Source organism: Xenopus tropicalis, chromosome 3 (assembly GCF_000004195.4).
Source record: "Xenopus tropicalis strain Nigerian chromosome 3, UCB_Xtro_10.0, whole genome shotgun sequence".
Classification (NCBI taxonomy): Eukaryota; Metazoa; Chordata; class Amphibia; order Anura; family Pipidae; genus Xenopus; species Xenopus tropicalis.
Genome location: NC_030679.2, coordinates 89,885,260 through 89,910,685, shown reverse-complemented (window position 1 = coordinate 89,910,685; position 25,426 = coordinate 89,885,260). Strand labels below are relative to the sequence as shown.

At 38.7% G+C, this 25,426-nt stretch overlaps 1 protein-coding gene across 2 annotated transcripts in view; it reads left to right on the top strand.

Annotated features, from left to right (window-relative positions):
- The first annotated feature begins 2,020 nt into the window (after positions 1 to 2,020).
- Positions 2,021 to 25,426, top strand: part of golgb1 (golgin B1) — a 34,252-nt gene continuing 10,846 nt past the window's right edge. Inside the window, exons 1-12 of one of the 2 annotated variants that reach the window (XM_012966897.3) lie at positions 2,021 to 2,167; positions 3,141 to 3,238; positions 5,182 to 5,328; positions 8,310 to 8,426; positions 8,510 to 8,758; positions 9,674 to 9,784; positions 10,440 to 11,292; positions 14,681 to 14,748; positions 15,175 to 20,576; positions 21,699 to 23,424; positions 23,861 to 24,001; positions 24,971 to 25,102. In XM_012966897.3, the coding sequence (XP_012822351.3) occupies positions 3,158 to 3,238; positions 5,182 to 5,328; positions 8,310 to 8,426; positions 8,510 to 8,758; positions 9,674 to 9,784; positions 10,440 to 11,292; positions 14,681 to 14,748; positions 15,175 to 20,576; positions 21,699 to 23,424; positions 23,861 to 24,001; positions 24,971 to 25,102 (9,027 nt within the window). In that variant the 5' untranslated portion in view covers positions 2,021 to 2,167; positions 3,141 to 3,157. Of the gene's footprint in view, positions 2,168 to 3,140; positions 3,239 to 3,916; positions 4,009 to 5,181; positions 5,329 to 8,309; positions 8,427 to 8,509; positions 8,759 to 9,673; positions 9,785 to 10,439; positions 11,293 to 14,680; positions 14,749 to 15,174; positions 20,577 to 21,698; positions 23,425 to 23,860; positions 24,002 to 24,970; positions 25,103 to 25,426 lie in introns of those variants that run through there. The other variant, XM_018092372.2, reaches the window with a different exon arrangement.

Here is a 25,426-nt window from a genome sequence, read left to right as displayed (position 1 = left end):
ATATAGGAATATTATAAGTCATTGAGGAGTCATGGAGCTCCAAGTTGACTTCTAATATCCTCATATTTTACAACAGGGGGGTACTTTATTATAATATACAAGTTTTAGTGAATCATGTGACAGAAATTACATCGCTATAATTCCAAGACACATTTTATGACAACCACAGAGTCCCCAGGATTTCATGATTCGGTAAGAAGTCCCCAGCATTTCATGACAGTAAAAGAGGCCCCCAGAATTATTTCATGACAGACACACTCAAAGAGACATCCAGCATTTATTGACAATCACAGTGCGAGGGGCCTTTAGAATTTCATGAAAGACACAGTGAAAGAGTCTCCTTGCATTTCATGACATACACAGTAAGAGAGCACCCAGCATTTCATGACAGACACCGTGAGAGTCCCCCAGCCAGGGGTGTCCAGCCCCTAGTGCCACCCTGAGGAAATCGGAAATAAAAATCTGAATTTCGGCTATTTAAGTTACCAGGAGCGACTTCTTGCTGCCTCTAACTTTAGAGGCACTGCTACCATGAGGCCATTAGCTTAACTTGCCTCATGATAGCAGTGCCTCTGCCCCAGTATTTCATGACAGACACAACGATATAGTCATGCTTGTCCAGTCAATGACTCTGGGCAGAGGAGAGTGACTGTTTTTAAATTAGAGCAGGGCAGTGTCAGACTGGGGTGTCAGGGGCCCACCAGGGCTGCTGCCAGGGGGCCTCCCCAACCAAATCACAAGCTCCTGCTATAACTGCCCGGCGCACAGAGTTCTGTAAGGCCATATTGGGGGAACACTAGTTCAAAACCTGTTGGGCCTTCCTGGTGCTAATAAAATGTGACACGGTGTTTGTGCAAGCATGTACATCCGATGGGATGGGGGGGGGGGGAGAGCCGCTCAATGTGAGAAATGCAGGAAAGCATGAATGCGCGGAGAGGGGTGTGCTGGCTGAAAGAGTACAGAACGAGGTCTGCGACTGGGGTGGGGACTCTTAGGGTGGCAGCACCAGTGGGCTCTGGACACCCCAGTCTGACCCTGGTGGGGGCCTTGGCTTGCTGGGTTTTTTCCAGGTGTCCTGCTGGCCCTGGAGCAGGGATAACAATCTTTTTTTCTCTAGTAAGCCACACTCTTAAACAGTGTTGGTAAGCCATACAAAAAGTTATTTGGGGATGTCAAATAACGGCTGTCATAGGCTACTTAGTAGCACCCATGTGGACTTGAGGCAGCTATGCTTGGAACTGTCACAAACCTGTCCCCATGGCAGAAATTTAAAACAGAGCGCCTACTTTGAGGCCACTGGGAACAACATCAAAGGGGATGGTAACCAACATGTTGCTCAGGAGCCATTTGTTGGGGATCAATGATTCAGTATATCTCCAGCTTTTGTGAGTTGCCATTGACAGTCACTATTTAAAAGGTTGGTTGGGCCTCTGCCTACTAAAAATGCCACATACAATCCCAGTTTAAACCTGCCTTTATCCTACTGTGCCACAGGTTTTCAGCACCACTCAGTTCTGGTATAACTTCTGGAGATATGTATTCCCTGGGCACTTCAACACCCACCCAGCACCCCCCTTCGTTCTAAATCCTGACTGATACTGACACCCCAAAGGAGGCCACCGTTTATGCCTCCTCTCTCCACCTTCAAACACGCCAATCTTCCTTTAAACAAACTTCTCAGCATTTTATCAGACCTCCTTTCCCCCAGCTCTGTTCTGATCACATCCTCCACCATGTGCTTTCCCCATCCAAGCATTTACAATAGGTAATGTGCGTGCTTGAAAAGAAACATGCAGAACGTTGAGTGAAGAGGCACAAACCCGGCAGGGGTAATGGCAGCACCAAACTGAGGGGGTTGCAGAGAAGTGTTGGATATCTGTGGCGCGTAGTCTCCTGCGTTCATAGTGAAGCTTCAAGCGAAATGAGCAGAATATATAAAATAAGGAGCGGTGCAAAGCAGGAAACGCGAATGAATATTGCTGAGGTTACTTGAGACATTATTAAACACAGTTACTGACTGGGGAGGTGGGGCTGTGTTTGTAACCCGGAAGTACCGTGCTGCTGATGTGGCTGGAGGAGGAGTTCGGCGAGCAGTAGTCTCGGAATCGGGATAAGCGTACCTGAGATATTCTCCATTGACTTCAGACGGGCTGACAGATACAGTGAGGTATATTGCGCCTTAATAATGTCTGATTTATAAAAGATAACTCGGGTGTTCTTGCAGAAATGAACATATATACCCCCCCATCATACTGTATGTTTACCCTCATCTACACGCTGGGCCTTCTGTGTTTACAGAGCCTGTCCGGTGCAGCAAAGTATTAGCAGCCCCCTAGCGCTGACTGCATTTAGCAGGATCTCTGGCCAAAGCTCAGGGAAGGTGGCATTGGGGTAGGGTGACCAGATCATTTGAAAATTCAGCAACACGTCTAATTAATACATGTTGCAGGGCAACACCGATTGCATTTAAAATAAACTGCAGTCAGTTTAACCCGGCTTGTTGGATTTATTAGACGTGTCCCTGAATTTTTAAGGCAGCTGGTCACCCTTCATTGGGGAAATGTATTTCTTAGAGTTCATTGCTTGTAAAGAACGTTACATAGATTTTTGCATACTGCTCTTTTGTACTTGGATATTAGTTTATGACTGCACATTATTATTATCCCAAGTGCTTTGCTGCTGATTTATGAATTTATTACAGAACAAGATGAGTTAATCCCATGCCTATGAAATAGGGCCACACTGGGGCATAGCCTATAGCAGGGGGCCCATTCATGGCCCTTTAGACTTTTGGGGGGCTGCACTATAGCCCTCAAAGTATGCCTTACATTGCTCAGTTCATATTACAGTGTCTGAACATTTAATCATATACTGTAATTCTCATGTATTACAGTGGTAAATAACATTTTTAATTCTGAAACAAACATTGGCATTTTAGTAACGGCTAGTTCTAATTATGGAAACTTTCAAGTCACCCTTTATGTATGAGTTTGTCTTTTTTTTCTTTTTGTCTCAAAACAGTCATGTGAGTTAGTCCTGAAATGAAAAAGTTTCATGTCACCCTTTGTGTATGTGTGTGAGGTTTTTTGTTTTTTTTATTCTCTAAAAAACATATATAATTTGGGGATTTTATTACATAGGCCCTGTCCTGCTCGGAATGTTCAGCCGTCTTTCGGGTATCGCTAACACTGTTTTACATGAGCTTTCTGGTGATGGAGAGGAAGATGGAGACTCTGGGGTAAGTGATAGCTATTAAGCAGGGGATTGAATCTAACTATCTGCTAAATGTTTATAACTTAATCTAATCACAGATTTTACATTTATTTTAATAAAATTAAAAATTAAACGTAATACTCAATAATCTTAGGGCATTAATAAATCTGCGGTGAGCTCCTCTTAACTGCACTTAGTGTGCTTTGGCTTACATCACACTGGGAAATTAGTAGCTGCTACTTGTAGCTAGCTACAGAATGGTTTCATTGGGAAACTAATATATCTATTTATTTATAGCTACAAGTAGCAGGCATTAATCTACTTGTGTGCCATAAGCCTTCCTAAAAAGAAAAGGGCAGCTACAAAACATCCACCTCCTGGTGTAATAAAATTTGCCCAGGTGTGGTAATTTCTCGCAACCAATAATACATATGCTATTAGACAGACCTAAATATTCTAGCTTCTAATTGTTTACTGTGGGTTACTGCACCTACCTTTTGTGACTTGACCCCATAAGTAGCCTATTAAGTAACACTGCACTATTTTGCTGCAATTCAATAAATTGAGCAATAATTTTTGTTTGGTTTTAGCTGTGTGACTCCATTAGGCCCTCTGTACACCACTGTCCAACATGAGCCAGTTATTTAAAGAGTGTTTAACTGTCAAGCACAACCACATTTAATATGTTCTCCTCCTCTTATAGTTGCTCTAAAGGACCATAGGATCAAGTGTAACATCGACGTTGCTTGACAGAAGAGAGAAAACCTAAGTAGATATTTTACGTAAAAACAATAGGTATACTGTATTTTTGGTTTAAGCCCCATTAGCTGGGCTCATGACAATACTGGTGCATATTGCTTTTTAAACTCTTTCCCTTTCAACAGCCAAAATCCAAAAAATCACAGGAGTTATGCAAAAATCCTAAAATGTTTATTGATAAGAATTGAATTGGTGCTGTAAAAATATAGCCTTACTTTTTCCTCATTACTTTCTCTCTTCACTGATACAAATGTAATAGCGGTCTTTCTATCATGCTTAAAGGACAACGAAAAGTTAAAATAAAATAAATATTAGTTTGTAGGCACTCACAGCCCATATCAATTCCAGTGTCCCTAGTGTCTTTTCGGAGGAACAGCACTCTGAGCGTAAAGTAAATACAGGACTCCAACTACGTCATTTTGGCGTGCCTTGTCGTACTCCCTGTGTGCTTGGTGTCAGGGAGGAATTACTGGCGCATGCGCACAATGGAACAGTGAGTAAACTAAAGCAGGGATTCCATAATCAAGATGGCAGCGGCGTTATGGAAAACAGGCAGCAAATTGGAGATCTCAATAACTTCTTCAATCTACGAATTGGTGATCTCAAACATAGCAATCTCACATTACCATAGTAGCACTATTCAGTGGTATAGTGGATTAGATTTGCCTTTCGTTCTCCTTTAATCCTTAAAAGGGTTCACCTTTTAATTAACTTTTAGTATGATATAGACAATGGTAATTTGAGACAATTTGCAGTCGGTTTAATTTTTTATTATTTGTGGTTTTTCAGTTATTTAGCTTTTTGTTCAGCAGCTTTCCGGTTTGGAATTTCAACAGCTATCTGTTGCTAGGGTCATGATTACCTTAGCAACCAGGCAGTGGTTTGAATAAAAGACTGGAATATAAATAGCAGGGGGCCTGGATGTAACTATAAGGAATAAAAAGTAACAGTAGTAATAAAATTGTAAGCTCGCAGAGCAATCGTTTTTTAGCTGCTGGGCTTAGTGACCCCCATTTGAAAGCTGAAAAGATGCAGCAGAGGAAGACAAAATAAGGCTTTAAAAATATAATGAAGACCAAGTGTTAAATTGCTAGGAATAGGGCATTGTATAATATATTAAAAGTTAACTGAAAGGTAAACCGCTCCATTGAACAAATTGCAAACATGTACACCGACTATTCTGTTGTAAATTATTATTTCTTCAAATAGAAATCCGCTATGGAATCTGCATCCCAAAAGGAAATGTCAGAGGACCAGATGGAAAGACTGGCTCACTACGAGCAGCTTGTGGTACAATTAAAGGAGCTGATCCAGCAGAAGGATGCGGAGATAGAGCAAAGGGATGCACAGATAAAGGTTTAAGACTTGTTTCTAGATCTCATTTAACATAGTACATAGCACTGACTTAGGAATTTTTCTTTAGAGGATATATTTGGTATGATCTGCTCTAATGTGGAAAAGATTCTGCCTGAATTGTTTATCACTGCTTTCAGTTGTATTGCTGTTCCACTGAGAAACTGAAAATTGTATGACTGAAAGTAGGTCAGTTTTTTCATAGCATATTCCGTCAATGTCAACATAGCATAGTCCGTCAATGATAACAAATCAAGCAGACCAGAGACCAGGTGTTTACAGTGTGACTCCAAGCTAATATAGAAAGGCAGATCTCCAAGACATTTTTCAGAATACAATACTGGCGGTCATTTAAAGTTTATTATGGTTCTGCTTTTGTAAGTGTCATACTGCCATCTGCGACTAAAACCTTTAGCACTTTATCTGCATCACTTGTCAGCACAAGCTCTGTACATCAGTGTTTTTTCCCCATATCCTCTTTCTCATGTTTGCATATCCTGGAGAACATTGTTTTTCTCTGCATTATAAGATGTTTACTTAATTCGTGTATCATCCCCTGTTGACAAATTATTCACTTTAAAAAAAAAAAGGCATACTGAAAACTGTAAGAATTGATTTTATATTTAAATATAAAAAAATATATATATATTTTATATATATTATAATAGAAAAAAGAACTCTCGGGAGTGAAGAAAAGTTTGATTTATTAAATTACTTTTGCTTTTTTCTATTTTGGTAGAATATGTTCGCTAGCTATATGCACCGAGACAGTTTACTTTGTATGAGAGTGCAAATATGTTTTGCAATAAAAGTAATTTACTTAAAAATATAGGCAATGGAAGCTGTTCTTCTTTAGGCAAACACTTTTCTTTTGCAGGCATTTTAATGTAAGTTTTGTGATCTAAAGAGTTTTATAAACTCATCTGAATGAAGTAAAAGACTGCACGTTTTACAGTTTGCACCAGTACATTGTGTGAGTAATATCACTTCATTCATATATTGCTACACAAAAAAATCTCTGTTTCTAACAGGTCTTAAAAAATGTACAATTTGCAATTAATATTCACAATGTAATAACAATGTAATCAGAATAACATTGCAAAATGCAGTGGTCATAAATTTGCCAATTTGTTACTGTATATGATTTTTTTCATTCTCCCAAAACTCAGTAATCCATTAAAACCAATCACGTTTACTTCCATAATTCTAACTTCTCTCGAACCTGGGCATAGTTAGAAATAAAGGTACCGTAATAACCCTACAGAAAAAAATAACCATTTATTAATTTCCTATTTTATGCAATAATTATTTTATTATTTAAAACAAAACATGTGGGGCAACTTATCATGACTCAAATTTTTTTTTGTAATGTCAATGCAATGAGTATATTTTTCTTCAGTGCCTGCTTGGGGTTTCTTTTTTGCAACACTCCAAATACATATGGGCAGATTAATTGATTTCTGATAAAGTTGTCCCTAGTATGGATTTAATAGGATCCTCAGATTGTAATCTTTACTAATGCATGTAAAGTACAAGTACTGCGCTGAATACTAAGGGACATATTTATCAAAATGTTTAGAGTGTGGTCGTGGCAAAATTGGTCGCGGTCGCGACAAAAAAAAATTGCACGACAAATGCGTTTCGCAAATTATAACGCGAAGTGAAGCGGGACAGATTCGCTCATCACTACTTAATATATAAAAACTCACCCATGTTATATTTATTACTATGGGATTTTTAGAGGCATATTTATCAAGTGGTGAGTTATAACTTTCACCTTTTGATAAATAAGCTTCTAGAAATGAATAGAATGTTGTTGAGTTTTTATGTATTAAGCTTTAAACTCACAGTTTGATAAATCTTCCCCATAGTGTCGGCACTGAATACATACCGTTGCAAGGAAAAGTATATGAATTATATGGATTTTCTGCACAAATGGGTCATAAAATGTGATCTGATCTTCATTTAAGTCACAACAAGAGACAATCACAGCCTGCTTAAACTAATACCACACAAATAATTAAATGTTTCCATGTTTTTATTGAACACACCATGTAAACATTCACAGTGCAGGTGGAAAAAGTATGACCAATTTGTGCAGAAATCCATATAATTCCAAAGAGTTCACATACTTTTTCTTGCAACTGTAGTGGCTAGTAATAATTAGTATTATTGGAAGCTCCAAGTTTATTTATACAAAGTACTATTTTTGCACTGTACTTGGGCTACGAATAATCATCCCAATAATAATAGATTATCTGTTCATGTGTCGCCTATCTGAAGATATTCTTCTTTTCCTTTTGTGCTGTTGCCAATAGTATATTATAGATTGTGTTCCCCTGAGTATGATAATGTGTCATGCAAAGACTGTGTACGCCCCCCCCCCCACCCCCGAACACAGCAGCAGCAGGGATCATGGTAGTGCCTGTAATATTAGCAGCCAATCAGAGGAGAGGCAGGAAGAAAAAAGACTGGAAGCAGACATGCACAGTAGCTTTAGAAGCTCCTACTTCCAGTACTCCGCGTTACACAGAGCTTCAACATACTGACACAAGCTTGTGCTGAAAGGGGTAGGCAACCCCCTCCCCTGGTGCCTCCACTGACTCCTGCCCTATACAGAAATGCTATCTTCAGAGGTAATTTTCTCTAAAACAGTAGATACATTACATATTTTATTAAAATTACATACTGTAATCTGCTAAAATAGCTTCATTTATGTGAAGGTGAACCACCACTTTAAAAAGTATAATAGATATCCAAACATTTGTTGTACAACAACTAAAATCTAAATGCGTATGGCCAAATTTAGTTTGAACAAATATTGCTATTTATCACGTATTGTATGATTTAGAGATACACAGACCTAGCATGTGTATCGTCAATGCATTGTGTGGGAAGAAAGTGCTATTTGTGACTTGTGTTTAAAGGAATGAGGCATTTTAAACAGATCTGCAGTGATCATGAACCATTGTTCTATTTAACAGCTGGAAAGGGAAACTTCAGACTCAAAGTTCACCAAACTGAAGCTCCAAGCAAAGGCAAAAGTTGCTAATTTAAACAAGCAGCTTGAGGAACTTAAGAAAACATCAGCTGACAATAAGGTTAGTAATGAAAGAATGGATACACGTGTGTTTTCATGAGTCTTTGTTAGACTGTAGATTTATTACAGCTTTTTCCCAATTAGGCAAACAAAGAAGGGAACAGTGATGATCAGAGACAGGATGCAAAGATTCATGAAGAGGAGAAAAGGAGACTACAAGATAATGTATCCGAGCTCACAAAGCAGCTTCAAGAGAGTCAAGAGACTGTCTCAAATCTTACAAGACAACTATATGATAGTCAAGAAAGTCTCAATGAACTTACAAGACAGCTCCATGAGAGTCAGCAAACAGTGGAACAGCTCCATGAAAGGCAACAAAATCAAGAATCTGAGGTAAGGATATGTGTCACTCTCAAGGCTGCTTATATCATTAAAGTAATGCATGCTGGTACTGTACTAGTTGGAAAGAGAGATTACTGTGAGGTTTTGCTATCCCCTGATATTTCATACAAAAATATGTATGTTGATTATTTTCTACTCCATTGCAAGTCTGGTAAAAAATAGCATTTTATCTTATGTATGTCTTGTATGTATCACACTCTGTATTGAAAGGAATAGTATACCCCCTTGTTAAACATGAGTGAAATGAATGTGCTAAACATCATTTTTGCCTGTTGTTTTAGTCATGTAAAATCTATGGCTTTTGTTATTTTGTGAGCTAAACTGTTCAGAAAGGAAAATTGAAGCTACTATTGTTTGGCTCTTGTGAGGTGAGTTAATTAGATTACCAGTATACAAACCCACCCTGCAGCCTTTGTTGTGACTGTTATGCAGGGGGGTCATCTGTGCACTAGTAGTGTAATTATGTTATCTTTGAGGCCTCGCTGTTCACAGAAGCCAAAATATTAAACAGTTGCCAACCCTGCATTCTGATTCAGTGCTTTAGTGCTGGGTGGGATTGGTACACCCCTCAATGTCACTATTCAAAACAGGACCAGTACACACATACATTGCAATACTGTGATATACCCCTGTTGTTTATTATGTCAGATTGGTGTGCCTTTAATTAAAATAACGGTTAATAGCTGCTGTCAAATTCTTGGCTTAAATACACTGTAAATGTTATTACATTTTATTTCTAAAGAAATAGAAATAAAATTGAATAGTACACCTGTATTATATTTTCAATTGGAGATATGCCAATCATTTTTTTTGTTTAAAATTAGTAATGCTATATAGTTAATGTTACAGTATATAGTCAATTTCCCACTGCTGCATAACATTTTTCTGTTTGTATATTTTTTACAGACCCGTGATCTCCAGCGGAAGCTAGAGGAGCAGTGTGAAACTCTCAATGCCCGCACTCAGTTTGTAGAGATGTTAGAGCAGGAGCTTCAGAGTGCAGAGCTTCAGAAACAGGTAATTACAGGTTAAAACAGACCCACTACCACAAATATGAAAGAAATAGCAGGGGAGCGTAAGATATATAAACATGGGGCTGTTTTTTTGCACATCACTTCCAGATAAAGTAGTATAACATATGGGGTACATGAGTTAGACAGATTTTCAAAGCACTATACTAAATGCACTTCCCCACCATTGTAAGTGATATCACTTCCACACCACATACCCCTCATTATTATTTATTTTTTTAAATAAATCTATTATATAGACAACCAAGGACCGCCCTAGACATATATAAATATGGCCAAGGCTGTAGGGCCCACATTTACTTAGTAGGTAGCAGGTAAGCTGTGTCAGATACAATGACTTTTTAAGTATTTAGGCACACAGGGCAGTATTTTAGCTGGTAGAAAAGCAGCCAAAGTTGGTTGTGTCACTTCCCATTGGTTTTATTGGAAACTGTCGGAGCACCCTAGGAAGGGGGAGCATCCCCTTCAATGCTGATTTGTGTGCCATCTGTTACAGTTTGATATATGGTATTATGTTTTGCTCCCTATCTATGTTTTTACCATTCCTGGTGTAAATGATTAAAAATACAACAGGACCCTATTGGTTGGTTATATCATCTAACACCCCCCCTTTTTTTTTTCTTATACAAATCCTTTCACAGGTTCTGTCTGAGCAATTCAGACAGATGGAAACAGAATTAAAGTCCCTTAGAGAATCTTTGGATGAAGAGAAGAAACAATATGCTTGTCAAGTGACCATAATAGAAGAAAAACTTACAGAAAAGGATCACGCTTGTCAAATGCTGCTTAAGGAGCTGGAGCAAAAGAGTGAAGCTCAACAAGAGCTAGAGAAAATGAAGGCTGACCTTAGAAGTTCACAGGATTTGTTGCAACAAATGAAGGAAGAGCTTGAAAAAGGACAAGAAGCTCACAAAGAGCTGGAACAAATGAGAGAAGAACTGAAGAGAGGGAAAGTGGCACAGGATGAGTTAGAACAACTGAAAGAGCAGTTGAAGAAAGGAATGGAAGATCAGAGGCTGAACACAGGAAAAGATTCCCAGGGTAATTTTGGAGAAGAGTTGCCTAAAGAGCAAGAAGACCTTTGTGGGCTGTATGAAGCAGGAGAAGGGCAAAAACATGGCACAAAAGTATCACTGGAATTAGAACAAACGGAAAGGGTTCATGAAGAATTAGAGAGAATGAAAGAAGAAATTGAACAATTGAGAGGTTATCAGATTGAACTGGAACAAGTAAGAAAGGAACTGGAGAAAGAAAAGGGAGCTAAGGAGGAGCTTGAGAAAGCAAAGATGGAGCTGGACAGCATAAAAGCAGCTCAGAAAAATCAGGAACTGAACGAGTGGAAAATTGAAGAGACACTTGCCCTTCAGCATCAAAATATGGAAAGCCCAGTAACCACAGAGGAGTACCATGAAGCTTTTTGTATAATAAAAAGTGAGAACCTAGGGCAAATGTTGAATGAAATGTCAAAGACTGATACTGAAGAGAAGGCACTAGGTAAGAAGTTTATATGTGTGTGTCTGTGTATATATTACATACATACAGCTTATCCGGAAACCAGTTATCCAAAGAGTTCCAAATTACAGGAAGGCCATCTCCCATAATAATAAAACAGTAGCTTGTACTTTATCCTAACTAAGATATAATTAATCCTTACTGGAAGCAAAACAATCCAATTGACTTTAGTTAACGTTTAAATGATTTTTAAGTAGACTTGAGATATGGAGATCCAAATTATGGAAAGACCCCTTATCCGAAAAACATGTCCCATAACTGTGAGTGTGTGTGTGTGCGTATGTATGTATATATAAAAAAAAAAATAAAGGGAACACTTAAACAAAACAATACAATATAACTCCAAGTCAATCACACTTCTGTGAAATCAAACTGTCCACTTAGGTAGCAACAATGATTGCTACCTACCTATGAAGGAGTGGTTCTGCAGGTGGTGACCACAGACCACTTCTCAGTTCCTATGCTTTCTGGCTGATGTTTTGGTCACTTTTGAATTCTGGCGGTGCTTTCACTCTAGTGGTAGGATGAGACAGAGTCTACAACCCACATAGTGTCCAGAGAATGGAGGCACTACCAGGAGACAGCCCAGTACATCAGGAGATGTGGAGGATGCCGTATGAGGGCAACAACCCAGCAGCATGACTGCTACCTCCGCCTTTGTGCAAGGAGGAACAGGAGGAGCACTGCCAGAGCCCTGCAAATGTGCATGTGTCTGCTCACACGGTCAGAAACATACTCCATGAGGGTGGTATGAGGGCCCGACGTCCACAGGTGGGGGTTGTGCTTACAGCCCAGTGGTTCAGTAATGGTGTGGGTGGCATTTCTTTGGGGGGGGCCACACAGCCCTCCATGTGCTCGCCAGAGGTAGCCTGACTGCCATTGGGTACCGAGATGAGATCCTCGGACCCCTTGTGAGACAATATGCTGGTGTGGTTGGCCCTGGGTTCCTCCTAATGCAAGACAATGCTAGACCTCACAGGAGTGTGTCAGCAGTTCCTGCAAGACGAAGGCATTGATGCTATGGACTGGCCCGCCCGTTCCCCAGACCTGAATCCAATTGAGCACATCTGGGACATCATGTCTCGCTCCATCCACCAATGCCACGTTGCACCACAGACTGTCCAGGAGTTGGTGGATGCTTTAGTCCAGGTCTGGGAGGTGATCCCTCAGGAGACCATCCGCCGCTTTATCAGGAGCATGCCCAGGCATTGTAGGGAAGTCATACAGGCACGTGGAGGCCACACACACACACTACTGAGCCTCATTTTGACTTGTTTTAAGGACATTACATCAAAGTTGGATCAGCCTGTACTGTTTTTTTCCACTTTATTTTGAGTGTGACTCCAAATCCAGACCTCCATGGGCTGATAAATTTGATTTCCATTGATAATTTTTGTGTGACTTTGTTGTCGGCACATTCAGATTTGTAAAGAATGAAGTATTTAATAAGAATATTTTATTCATTCAGAACTAGGATGTCTTATTTTTGTGTTCCCTTTATTTTTTTGAGCAATATATATATATATATATATATATATATACATACATACATACATACATACATACATACATACATACATACATACATACATACATACATACATACATACATACATACATACATATATATATATATATATATATATATATATATATATAGCAACAAGAGATCCTCTGCACTCACCCATTATCAATATATATATATATAGGACATTAAGACATTCTGTGCATTAAGCTACTAAGAAATGCCCTCCCCTTTAAGTTTTACCTGCCCTCCCCTTCAAGTTTTACCTGCAACTTACTTGTTTCAAGGTTAAAACCCCCATATGGTTGCCCTTTTATTGTCTCCACTGGGATCACCTCACTGTAGTTGGAAAGGGTGGGAGCTACAACATGGAGCTGGCCACTGCTCCTGTATAAACTCTATCAAAAAAGGGGAAAGTTTGCTCAACCACTAAATTTTAAACCATTAGGAGGTTGTGACCACAAAATACAAGAGATCGTCTGCACTCACCCATTATCAATATATATAGGACATTAAGACATTCTGTGCATTAAGCTACTAAGAAATGCCCTCCCCTTTAAACAAAACAGGGATTGTTTGTCCATACATTGCAATATACTTCAAGCTGGCCAACTACGTCAAAGTCATCCCTTCTGGCCAGTCCTACACTGACTTATGCGATTCATTAAGAATTCTACTGCTTCAATATACATTTAGCAAAGGGACTAAGTTTTACCTAAGTTTTTTATACATATATATGTATATACTGTGTGTGTGTGTGTGTGTGTAATATTAGTGTTTGTCATTGTGCAAAAAAAAAAAAACCCACACAGGGCTTCTAAATTGTATGTATTTAAAGGAGAACGAAAGGCAAAGTCACTTGGAGGTGCCAAAATGTTAGGCACCCCCAAGTGACTTAAATCGCCTACCTTGTACCCCGGGTCTAACATTTTGGCACCCCCAAGTGACTTTGCCTTTCCTTCTCCTTTAAGTACTCAACATTTTACTTCCGACATGTTCATTTGTCAGTTGTCAAACTGTAATTTAATTCAGAAACTTTATACTGTCACTCTGCAGGATTAGTGTTTTTGTATAGGTCATGAAACTCTGAGGTGACTGATATCCTTGTATTTTCAATTAGCATGAACATTATCAAAATTTATATCACTAAGGGGCTGATTTACAAATGCCCGTTATATTTAAATGAGTGATAATAAAGGTTACAGCTCATTTGAAAAAAAAATATCTGCCATTTAAGATTTAGAAATTGTTCTCCACATGCATAAGCATCAGGAAACCAGGATTTGTAGGAATTATTGTGCTCAGCAAGTAATTATGGCAGTCTGTATACTCCTTTCCCAGTTTCATTCTTGATATCAACTGCTACGTACTATTCATGGTTTGTAAGGATATATTTTATAGGTTATTTATGACTTATGAAAAAAAAATATATACCTATGATAAATACATATATCTATATATATTATTAGAAAGCATGTTTTTGTTTGCACACAAGTTGTAGTGAAAATTTTCAGAGTTGGGTTGGGGAGACTTCTGGCATGCCAATACACTTTTTAATAACTTCATTTTGTCCATAGTCTTTACAGACTTGAGCCAATTGAATCACAAACAGCTAGTGGAACCTTGAAGCTACCTCTACATGCAGGCAGTAATTATGTATTACATATTGTGTGTAGCTGCAAGTACCATTTATGAATGCCATCACATCACTCTCAAACTTGCATCCATTTAAGTGCGCTTGGGCATTTACATCTGTCATGAAATTAGAAAGTTTGTGGAGGTATTTCTTATAAATTGTAGATTCACTGTATTAGTGACCCTTAAAAAAAAAAATCTTTCTTTCAGATGATGCATGCAGTCTGCTCACAGCCTCTGAGAATGTTCTGGAACCACAGGGTGAACTTATAACACAGGTAAAAAAAAATTACATTATTTACAATGTTATGTTTATTAGTAAGAACCAGATAACCCATTTTAATGTTTTCTTTTAATGAAAGCTATGGCACAAGAGGCAATTTGTTCTTCAGTTTTGCCAAGAGTGGCAGGCCAAATTCTACTCTCATTCATTCACTGATGAGTAACCTGTAGAGATATGTAGAAAAGTGCCACATCTTCCATAGTCTTTAAATGACAAAAAAAAAATTTTTCTCCAGTATTGTTTTTTTTTTTTTTTTTTTGGAAAAAATGTGCCAGCCTGTGGAATAAATTCAGAATCCTTCTCATTACTCAACCCCTTTATAGAATTTGGCCTTGGTATTTGTTTATAATGTTTGTATGTCATGCTCATATATGTAGTTTTACTGTAATTGATTTAGAACACTTTGTCTTTCTTGCTGTAGGTGTTGAACCTTTCTTCAGTGGAAAAAGATGGGCTTGATTCTGTATCAGAAGACTTTGCTATTGCTCTGGGAAATGCTGTAGAAGATATGCAAGAGAAACAATTGTCCATCCTTATGATGGATATTAGAGACACTAAGGAAGAGATAGAGAGCCTGAATGGGCAACTATTAAAAAAAGCCGAAGAATTGCCCAGTGAAAAATTAGAACAAAGGGTGGATGATAGTGAATGCAAAGCTGAGAATGACTTTGTTGAACTAACTGATGCAACGTATAGTGAAAATCTAAAATGTAATATTTATGAAGAAAGGAGTGACATCTCTGATCTAGACATATATCAGGATAAGGCACCAGTTAGACAGGTCAGAAATGATGAAGGATCTGATACTACTTGTCAAGCTCTGTTAACTACAGAGAGTAGCAATAAGGAGATAAATGTAGATATTAATGCACTGAATAAGCTGGTATCTGAACTGCAAAATCAAGTGCAAACTTTGACCTCTGAGAAGGAGGCCCTGGTCAAGAGGATTACGTTTTTAGACACAGACATTAAACAAATGGAATACTATGGGGCTCAGAACATCTTAGCTGAAAAAGCAAACAGTTTAGAAAATGAGTCAAAATCCAAAGACGTAAAAATTGCAGCTCTGCAAAAAGATCTTGATCAATTGAACCTTCAAATGTCTGAGCAAGATGCACTTTTAAAGCTGAAGGAAGATCAGCTGTGTGAGAAAGAGACAAATATGATAAGCTTGCAGGAAATGCTGAACCTAAGTCAGAGCAAAGAAGAGAGGCTTTCCGAAGCACTTGCAGGAAATGAAAGAGAAAATGTCTTGCTTCAGGATCTCCTTTCACAAAAGAGTGCAAGCATAACAAATTTTGAAATTTTGTTAACAGAGAAGGATCAGCAGTTGGCTGAGTTAAGTCATAGCCTTTCTGATAAGGTTGTACTCCTAAATGAAGAAAAACATTCCTTGGGTTTGGAAATAAAAATTCTTAAAGAACAGTTGATATCAGTTGACAGAGAACAGAAGGAGGACATTGAACACTCTGCTATACTACGAAAAGAAAATGAGGATGTTCGTCTGCAGCTAGACAAAATTATAAGAGAAAACTCACAGCTGCAGGGCAAGATGGAGTTAGTACAGCAAGAGCGAGAAGAGCTGCATCAGCAATTAGAAGTTTTAAGACACGATCACGTGACAAAAAAAGAAATGTTGCACTGTGTCCAAGAAGAATTGCATTTGTTGCAAATTCAGTTGCAAGAAGGAACACGTGAGCACTTACAATCCCAAGAAAAGCTTTTATCTGTGCAAAGAGAAAAAGAGGAGCTAGAAGCAATAGTAAAAACACTAAGACAGGATAATGCACAGCAGCAAGAATTTGTGACATTGCAACAGAGTTCAGATGGGGATTTGCAAGAACAAATTCAAAAACTAACTGAGACACAGCTTCATAATGCAGAAACCATACGCAATCTCCAGATAGAGAAAAGCAACTTAGAGCATGAAGTACATTCTCTCAAAAGCCGATCATTGCTAGACATTGATGAGCCAAAGGAGAAAGAAGAGATGCAAGAGCAATTGGAACTGCAAAAGAACGAGCTTGATCATTTAAAGAAAAAGCTTCACGCTTCTCTTATCAATAGGAAGGAACTCATGAAAAAGGTGTCCACTCTGGAGAAAAAGTTAACTAAATATAATACAGAGCCTGATTGCTCTGGTAGTATAAATGTGGAAGCTAAATCTGCCTGCCAGCAAGTAGCAGAACAAAATGTAGTGGAAGAAGTCCTGAAACTGCAACTTTCAGAAATGGAGTCTGACTTGGAGAAAGCCAGGAGACAGATAATTGAAAATCAGGAAGATGAAGAGAAACTTCAAACACTGATAGAAGAAATGAGTTTGGAGATGAGCAAAAAAGATAACTTGATTAAAACACTACATATGGAAAAAACTGAGAACCTTTCCTTGATTGAAAGGTTAACAGCAGAATCTCAGAACTTAAAGTGTTTAGTTTCTGTGCCTTCGTGTGAACCTGATGAGCTAACTGACACAAAAGCAACGCTAGAAAACAAAATAATAAATCTTGAGCAAGAAAAAGAGCAACTGCAAAAGAAAGTTCAGGACGCTCTAAATTCTCGTAGGGACACAATTAAAAAAGCACAGGAAAAAGACAGACATCATCGTGAACAGCTGAAACAACAGAAAGAAGAATACAATCTATTGCAGGAAAAATATGAAGAGCAGCAAAAACATTTTTTGGAGCACCAAGGACAGATAAAGAATGTGCAAGAAGTGGAGGCCTCAAAGTTACAGTTGTGTCAATTAGAGGAGCCTCAGGATGCAGGCACACAAACTGATGCGTCTGACCAGCAGCATTTGAAATTTATAAATGTGGAAGTTGACAAACCTGTTTCTGATGAGGATCTTTCTACTAAGGAAACAGTGGAAACTTTAAAACAGCAGCTGGGTATTTTTGAGAAACAGAGAGATGAGTTTGAACGAAGAGCTATTTGTTTAGAAGAAGATCTTGCACGTCGTCTTGAAGAAGTTTCAGAACTGCAAGAGACCATAGAACATTTGAACAGAGAACTTCAACATCAACAAGATAATTGTCAACAGTTTGAAGCCAAAGCTGCCTCTTTAACGATAGAGCTGGATAAAAGCCTTCAGGATTACAACATATTGCAAACAATGGAATCTGAGTTAAAGGAAACACAGAAAGAGTTTTTCCTTAAGCAAGAGGAAATAAACAGTCTTCAGATGGTGCTTGAGGAAAGAAATGAATTTGTAAAAAATCTGCAGTTGTCTGTATTGGAAAAGGAAGAAATTACAGTTGCCCTTAAAGCTCAGTTGGAAAATCAAGCAAAAGAGAATGAGGAACGTATTCAAAAATTTGAAAAGCAGGTGCTGGAAGTGCAGCAAAAACAAGATGAAGATGTGGAGGAAGCTAGGAACAAAACTCAACTTCAGAGGAAGCTTCAGGCTGCTCTAATCTCTAGAAAAGAAGCACTTAAAGAGAGTAAGTCATTACAATCAGAGCTAGATAAAATGGGAAAACAAAGAGAGGAGCTTTCTAGCCAACTGAGAATGGTAGAAAGCTCTGTTGTTCAACTAAGTGAGGAAAGGGACAACTTGCTTGATACATTATTTAGCCAGAAAGAAGAGCTAAACAAGCTAAGAGTGGATGTTGACAAATGTTTAGCGGATAATCAAAATCTGGATGCTTCATGCGAAAGCCTGAAACTTGCATTAGCCGGTATAACACACGAGAAAGAAATATTGGAAAAGGAGCTAGAATCTATGAAAAATGCAGGCTCTACACAGCAACTGGAATGGCAAGAGAAACTGTCTGACCAACAAAAAGAATATGAATCACTGCTTCAGTCTTATGAAAATGTCAGCAATGAGACTGACAGGATGAATAGAGCTTTAGAAGCTGTAAGGCTGGAGAAGCAAGAGATATTCCACAAAATGAAAAGCATGGAATCTGCAAAAAGGGAAGTTGAGAAGCAACTGGAAGATGCAGATCTAGAATTAGAAAATATGAAGGATAAAATGAGGAAATTTGCCAAATCAAAGCAGCAAAAAATACTAGAGCTAGAAGAAGAGAATGAAAAACTCAGAGGAGATTTACAACCCAGCAGCAGTGAACAGATATTAAAGTTCAATAAAGAAAATGAAGAACTTAAAGCTGAGCTTGAAAGACTTCACTCAAACAATTGTGATCTTGTTGCTCAACTGGAAGTTGTCAAGAATGAAAATGTTTCTCTTATTCAAGAGGCCGAATGTCTGCGAAATCAGTTTCAGAGTATTGAATCAAAACTGGAAAAAATTGAGAAAGAACACCCCAATTTCAGTCAAGATGAGACTATAACCACACAGGAATCCTCTGTAGTGTCTGTTTTACCACCTCCAAAAAGTAGAGAAAAGGCAGACAGCAGCCAAATATCTGTGGAACTAGACAATAATCAAGAAAAAACATCTGACAAAGTTCTGGCTAATGATTTGATTGCACAGTTGCAATATCGTATAAATGAACTGGAGAACAATACAAAGGAAAATAGTTTTGAAAAAATAAGTGATGAAATAAAGGTCTTACGAGAAGATAAGTTTAAGGCTGAAAAATGGATATCTAATTTGTTAGAGGAAATAAATCAACTGCAAGATCGTATACATGAACTGGAGAACAATACAAGAGATAATGGTCTTGAAAAAATGAGTGATGACATAAAGGTATTACAAGAAGATAAGTTTAAGGCTGAAAAACAGATATGTAATTTGCTAGAGAATATTAGTCAACTGCAAGAAGAGATTGAAGAGTTAAAAAAAATAAATCAAGAAGTACAAATTGCTGTGGCTAAGGCAATTAAAGAAAAGGAGACGACAGAGTTGGAAAAGGATGAGTTGGAGGAACGCCTCATGAACCAGTTGGCTGAGCTCAATGGAAGTATAGGGAATTACCAACAGGATGCCATGGATTTACAAATAAAAAATGACTGCTTGCAAAAAGAGTTACAGGACCTCCAGTTTGAATTAGAAGAAGAGAAGAGGAAACTAGAGAGGCAAAAAGCAGAAGCACTTTCTCATGTTCAGAAAGAATATGTAGATAAACTGAAATCGGTACACCAGGGAGAAAAAGGCAGAGAAAGACAGGCAAAAGAGCTTCAGGAACTTCTCAAGGAGAAACAGCAAGAGGTACGCCATTTGCAGAAAGACTGTATTCTGTTCCAAGAGACCATCAGTGGTTTAGAAAGAACCGTAAAGGCTTTAGAGTTTGTTCATAGTGAATGTGAGAAAGAAAAAGTAGCAACGAACGAAAGAACAGCTAAAGCCAAGGAAGATACGAAGAAAGCAAAAGCTGACTTGACCTCGATTCGTGTGCTGTTAGATGATACCCAAAGTGAAGCGGCAAGAGTATTAGCAGAGAATATGAAGCTAAAGGAAAGTCTTCGTGTAGCAGGGGAGGATGCAGCTTTAAAACTGAGGATAAAAGATGAGGAAGCAGAAAAGAGGTTGGAACATGAAAGAGATAAGCATCTTAAAGAGATAAAGAACATGCAGGAGAAGCTAGATTTGCTGCAACAGGATAAAGAAAAAATGCAGGAAACTATTACTGGCCTGCAGACTGCTCTGGACAACAAGACTATGGAACTAAAGGAGCTCCAGGGCAGTTTGAACCAGAACATAGCGAAACTGGCAGCATTTACCCGCAGCATGTGTTCTTTGCAAGACGACAGAGACCGTGTAATAGAAGAATCTAAAAAATGGAATAAAAAATTCTCAGGTGCCATGCAAGCAAAGGATAATGAAATGGAAGAAAAAGAGAAGATTTGTACATCGCTGAAGAATAAGCTAACAGAAATCACTTCACAAGCTGAGGAACTACGGGAACAAGTGATTAGGTAAAGAATGTAATGTATAACTTTCAAATTGGAGAAGTTTTTGACAGTGGAATCTCAGATATAACTCATTTCTGTTATAGATTTCTAGTCTTTATAAAACTTTGAATCAAAAGAAAAGTGGAAATACTTTCAGAGTAAATGGGGTAATATACTATGCATTCAAAACCCATGATGATAATTTTTATAAAACCTCTATTATAGCCAAGAATTGCTTTCCTATAAGCTTAGATCAGTCACAAGTAGTGATATTTCCAGTGGAGTGCAAATAGAACCGGTACATCAGGGGTCCATCAACTTTTTAAGCAGTTCATGGTCCCTCAAACTGTTGGGGGGCCGGACTAAACTCCTTCCCCCCGTGTCCTCATACTATGGCCTGCTCCCTGCTGCTTCCTCTAGCTCCCCCCTGCTCCCCGCTGCTTCCTCTGGCTCCCTCTGCATCCTCCCGCTGCTTCCTCCAGCTCCCCCCTGCGTCCTAGCATCAGATCATAGTGGGGGCCAGGTAAATTAACTTGGGGGACTGTATCCGGCCCGCAGGCCGTAGTTTGAGGATGCCTGCGCTACATGCTAGATTTTTTACTCCACGAACTGCTATAGCAATCATAACTATTTTAATCCTTGGTATATGCGGTTTCATGACATGTGAGAATTCTTTTATTTATGCTTATCAACCTAAGGCCTTTTGGCTATACAGTAAAGGTAAATACAAGCATTATCATCATGAGGTGTGAATGCCTGGCATAGTGTTCTGTTTAACTGGAAAGGTCTTTCCCCATCTTTTGTACCCTTTATGCCAGCTAACATATTGGTTTAAACAGTTTTAACATCAATAGGGTGACTGACTTTTCTAATATTACCTCAGTGTTCTTCTCAGCCCCCTTTAGTCAGGCACATCAGCAGGCTTTGATCATGTCTCAGTGCCTACCCAAACCTCATCCACCGTAATAGAACATTTTTTGCAGAAGCTGGTAGGACTGTACTCTTCTGCGAATATACTTCCCACTATATATGTATTTGAAGTACATAGTGTTAATACTGATAGCTTATCACTAATTCTACATATTTACACCAAAAGATTACCTCAGTTGTTCCTATTCTTATATTAAACTTGTATTTCTTCAATAGACTTGAGAAAGTGAATAAGGAACTCACAACAGCCATTCATACTGACGCAGAATCTCATCTAAAGGTACAGAATTCCCTTCTGGAAGAAAAAGCTGTGCTTTCTTCCCAGCTAGAAGAGGAACAGCGTTTGCAACATAGCAGTCAAGAAGAGCTGAAATTGCGAAATCTGGAGGCCACAGATCGGCAAAATCAACTTGATGCTCTGGAAACAGAAATTAAACAATTTAAAGCAGAGAAGGAGAACCAGCTGGACACAATAAAGAGGTTGGAGTTGAAAGTCCAGGACATGGGGTTGCATATTGAACAGATTGAAAGTGATCTGCAGGCATCTAAAACACTGACAGAGCAACTTCATAGGGAGCTAGAGCAGAAGGAGCAAGATGTAGTGAGACTGCTGAGCTCTCAAGATGAGGCAGTAAGCACAGCTGTTAGAGAGCTGCAGGAATTGCATGCTGCAGAGAGCAAGGAACTCCAGGAGAGAATAGCAGACATGGAGCAGGAGAGGTCACAATTAAGGGAGAAACTGGAGGCTATAAAGGCTCAAGCACAACATTCTCAAGAAGATACTAGAAGAAGTAAAACCCAGCTGGAAGCAATAACTAAATCTATGTGCTCACTGCAGGAGGAACGTGAACGCTTGATAAGTGATTACCAACAGCTAGAGGAGCGACACCTTAGTGCCATACTTGCTAAAGACTCACTGATCCAGGAGGCTGCAGCAGAGGGTAATGAACTACGTGAGGAGCTACGATCTCTGCTGAGCCGCACTGATGACCTGAATGCACAAAATGCCAAACTGAATGCTCAGCTAGCTCGGTACCGTGAGGACTTGAAAGAACTCATAACACTTAAGGACTCACAGCTGAAGCAGCTTCTGGGTGAGAAGTTACAAGAAATAGAGAGACTTCGACAGGAGCAGAGTGCCCAGGAACAGCAACTGAAGCAAGAGAAAGAGCAGGGAGATATTTTGCAGCAGCAACTTGAGGAAACCAGAAAAGAGAAACAGAGCACACAGCTGGAAGTAGAGACCTTGACGCTTTGTGTGTCTAAACTACAGACTGAGAGGGAGGAAGGAGAGACTCGATATGCAGAAGAAATTGAAGAAGTCCAGAAACTGAAAGAGGAGTTATTGCAACTACAAAGCGAATTGACACTTGTGAAAGAGGAGAAATATCAAATTCAAACAGAGGCGGAAAAGAGATTGAAAAGTGTAGAGGAGGAGCTACAGAGGAAACTGCAAAGTTTGCAGCATGATACTGGAATAATGCGCAACGAGACAGAAACAGCCGAGGAACGAGTAGCAGAACTAGCAAGGGACTTGATGGATGCAGAACAGCACCTACTTCATGCAAATGAAGAGAATTCTTCCCTTACAGCTCGGATACAGGCTTTTGAAGGCTCCATGAGGTCTCTGCAGGACAGTCACGATTCTGCTAAGGAAGAGCTACATAAAATGCATTTAGAGCAGAGAAAATGGTCATTCATGGAGGAAACACACAGAGAGGAACAGCAAACATTGAAAGCATTGTTAGAAGAGCAAGCTGCGAAGCTGGAAGCTGGACAAATGCAGATTAGTCAGTTAAGTTCTGACCTACAAGCTTCCCAAAACCATATAAAATTCTTAGAGAATTTACAAGAAGAAAGCAAGAGACTACAAGGGGCTCTGAATTCATCACAAAGAGAGGTGGCCATACATGTGCAGAACACAGATCTCAAGGACAGAAAGGTATGTGACTAAATTGCCATGATGCACAGTGAATCTGTTCCTGATGATTGATAAAAATAATGTTTGCAAAATCTGCAAATTCACATGGGTTATTAATAGGTAGGTCCCAAAAGCAGGTAGGCTGCTGCTCAGGGAATGATTATCTACCCAGTATTACACTGAGCTTTCATTTTTATGAGTGTCCCTATCCTCCTTCTAACTTCTAACTCTCTTGTTTTCTCTGTCTGACTACTGTTTCTGCTTCCAAATTTGGATGAATTAAGCCCAACCCTGTCCTGTCCATAGTACAGTACTAAAACCAGTTAGCTTTTAGGCCCAGGAATAGTAATTGATTGTAGTCAGAACACACTGTAGATTCAGGTATTGAATAAGAAACATTAATTTTTCATCTACGTGCTCTTCCTAAAGTGTTGTTTTCTGTGTATTCCTTCTGTAGGTGCCTAGTAATACTAGTGACTCCTTGCTATCCGCTTTGCAAACCAGTCAAGAGGAAGTGCAGAGCCTTCAAAAGCAGCTTAATGATGCACTTTCTCAGGTTCACCACAAAGAGCTGAGAGTTCAACAGCTCAATGGAAAGGTGTGTGTGTGTATATATATATATAACCTAAATGTATCTGTCTGGATTGTTTTTCCAAATGTTGTAATGTATTCAAGCCGACCAACTATGTGTTAGCCATAGAACAAAATCAGAAAATGTAAAGTTGGTGATACATTTTTATTGGATAACAAAGTAGATTAAAAAAATTCAAGCTTTCAGGACTACTTAGGTCCCTGTTTCAGGCATAGTATTCAAAGTGACCCGGGTGGTGGCCAATAAAAAAGGGCAACCATTTGGGAATTTTGACTTTGAAAGTAAGTAAGTAAGTTGCAGGTAAAACTTGGTCCCTGTGTAATGGTATAATGAAGCAGTATGATTCTTAATGAGATGAAAGTGAGCGTAAGACTGGCCAGTCCAGAGCTGACTTTAAATGGGTTGTTCACTATCTGATTGCTAGGGTCTATCCAATCCTTTTGGGTTTATTTAGTGTTTTTTGCAGACTTTATTTAGTATTTTTAGCAGACTTAATATATGGAAATTCAAAATTACAGAAAGATCCTTATCCACAAAACCTCAGGCCCTAAGCTTAGTTTTGTAGCACAAAGATGGGAATCTTTTTAGAATGTCAGCTGTTTAGAAGTCAGTAACACCTTTCTGAACAAAAAGGAATAATTAGCATTATTTTTATATAAATAAAAAATGCTAGGTCTAGGGATGAGCAAAATGTTTCTTCAGGTTCCACAGCCATAGACAATGGCTGCAAAAAAAAAAAGTTGCGTGGTAAAAAAAAATAAAAATCATACAGCAGCCACAAAAAACCTCCCATTGACTTCAGTGCGTTTCGCAAATTTTTCCCATGTCGCAAATTTTTCATGAGATTGAAACAGTCAAATTCAGTCATCATTAGTTAGGTATTGAGGCACTTAAAGATTATAAAAAGAATAATGTAATTACATTGCATGCTAGCTACTGACCTTGCATTTATGTTTGCTCATCATTGCTGTGTAGTTGTCTCAGATATTTGAAGAGAAGAATGCTCTATCAATGCAACTTCGAGGAAGCAGCCAGAACCTTAAAGATGCTCTCAGTCGATATGCATCCCTTGAAAAACAACTTCAGGAATTAGCACCCAAGAATCAGGTGAGAATACAGTATGGACTGGCTGACATTAAAATAGAATATTAAAGAGAAGCAAATGCATAAAATAAAGATCAGCAAACATTTTCTTACTCAAATTCCTCCATTAAAAGAGATCTCCAGTTTGCTCATTTTGGTGTCCTAGCTTACATGCATATTAATGTATCTCATGCTGAAAAATGGCAGATGCAAACATGTTGTGTAGTATTATACTTTTATTGGACGAATATATGCCTTAAAGGATCAGTAACACAAAGAAAATAAAAGTGTATCAAAGTAATTTATCTAGTATAAATAAATTTAAAGCAACTGGACTTGTTTGGTAAT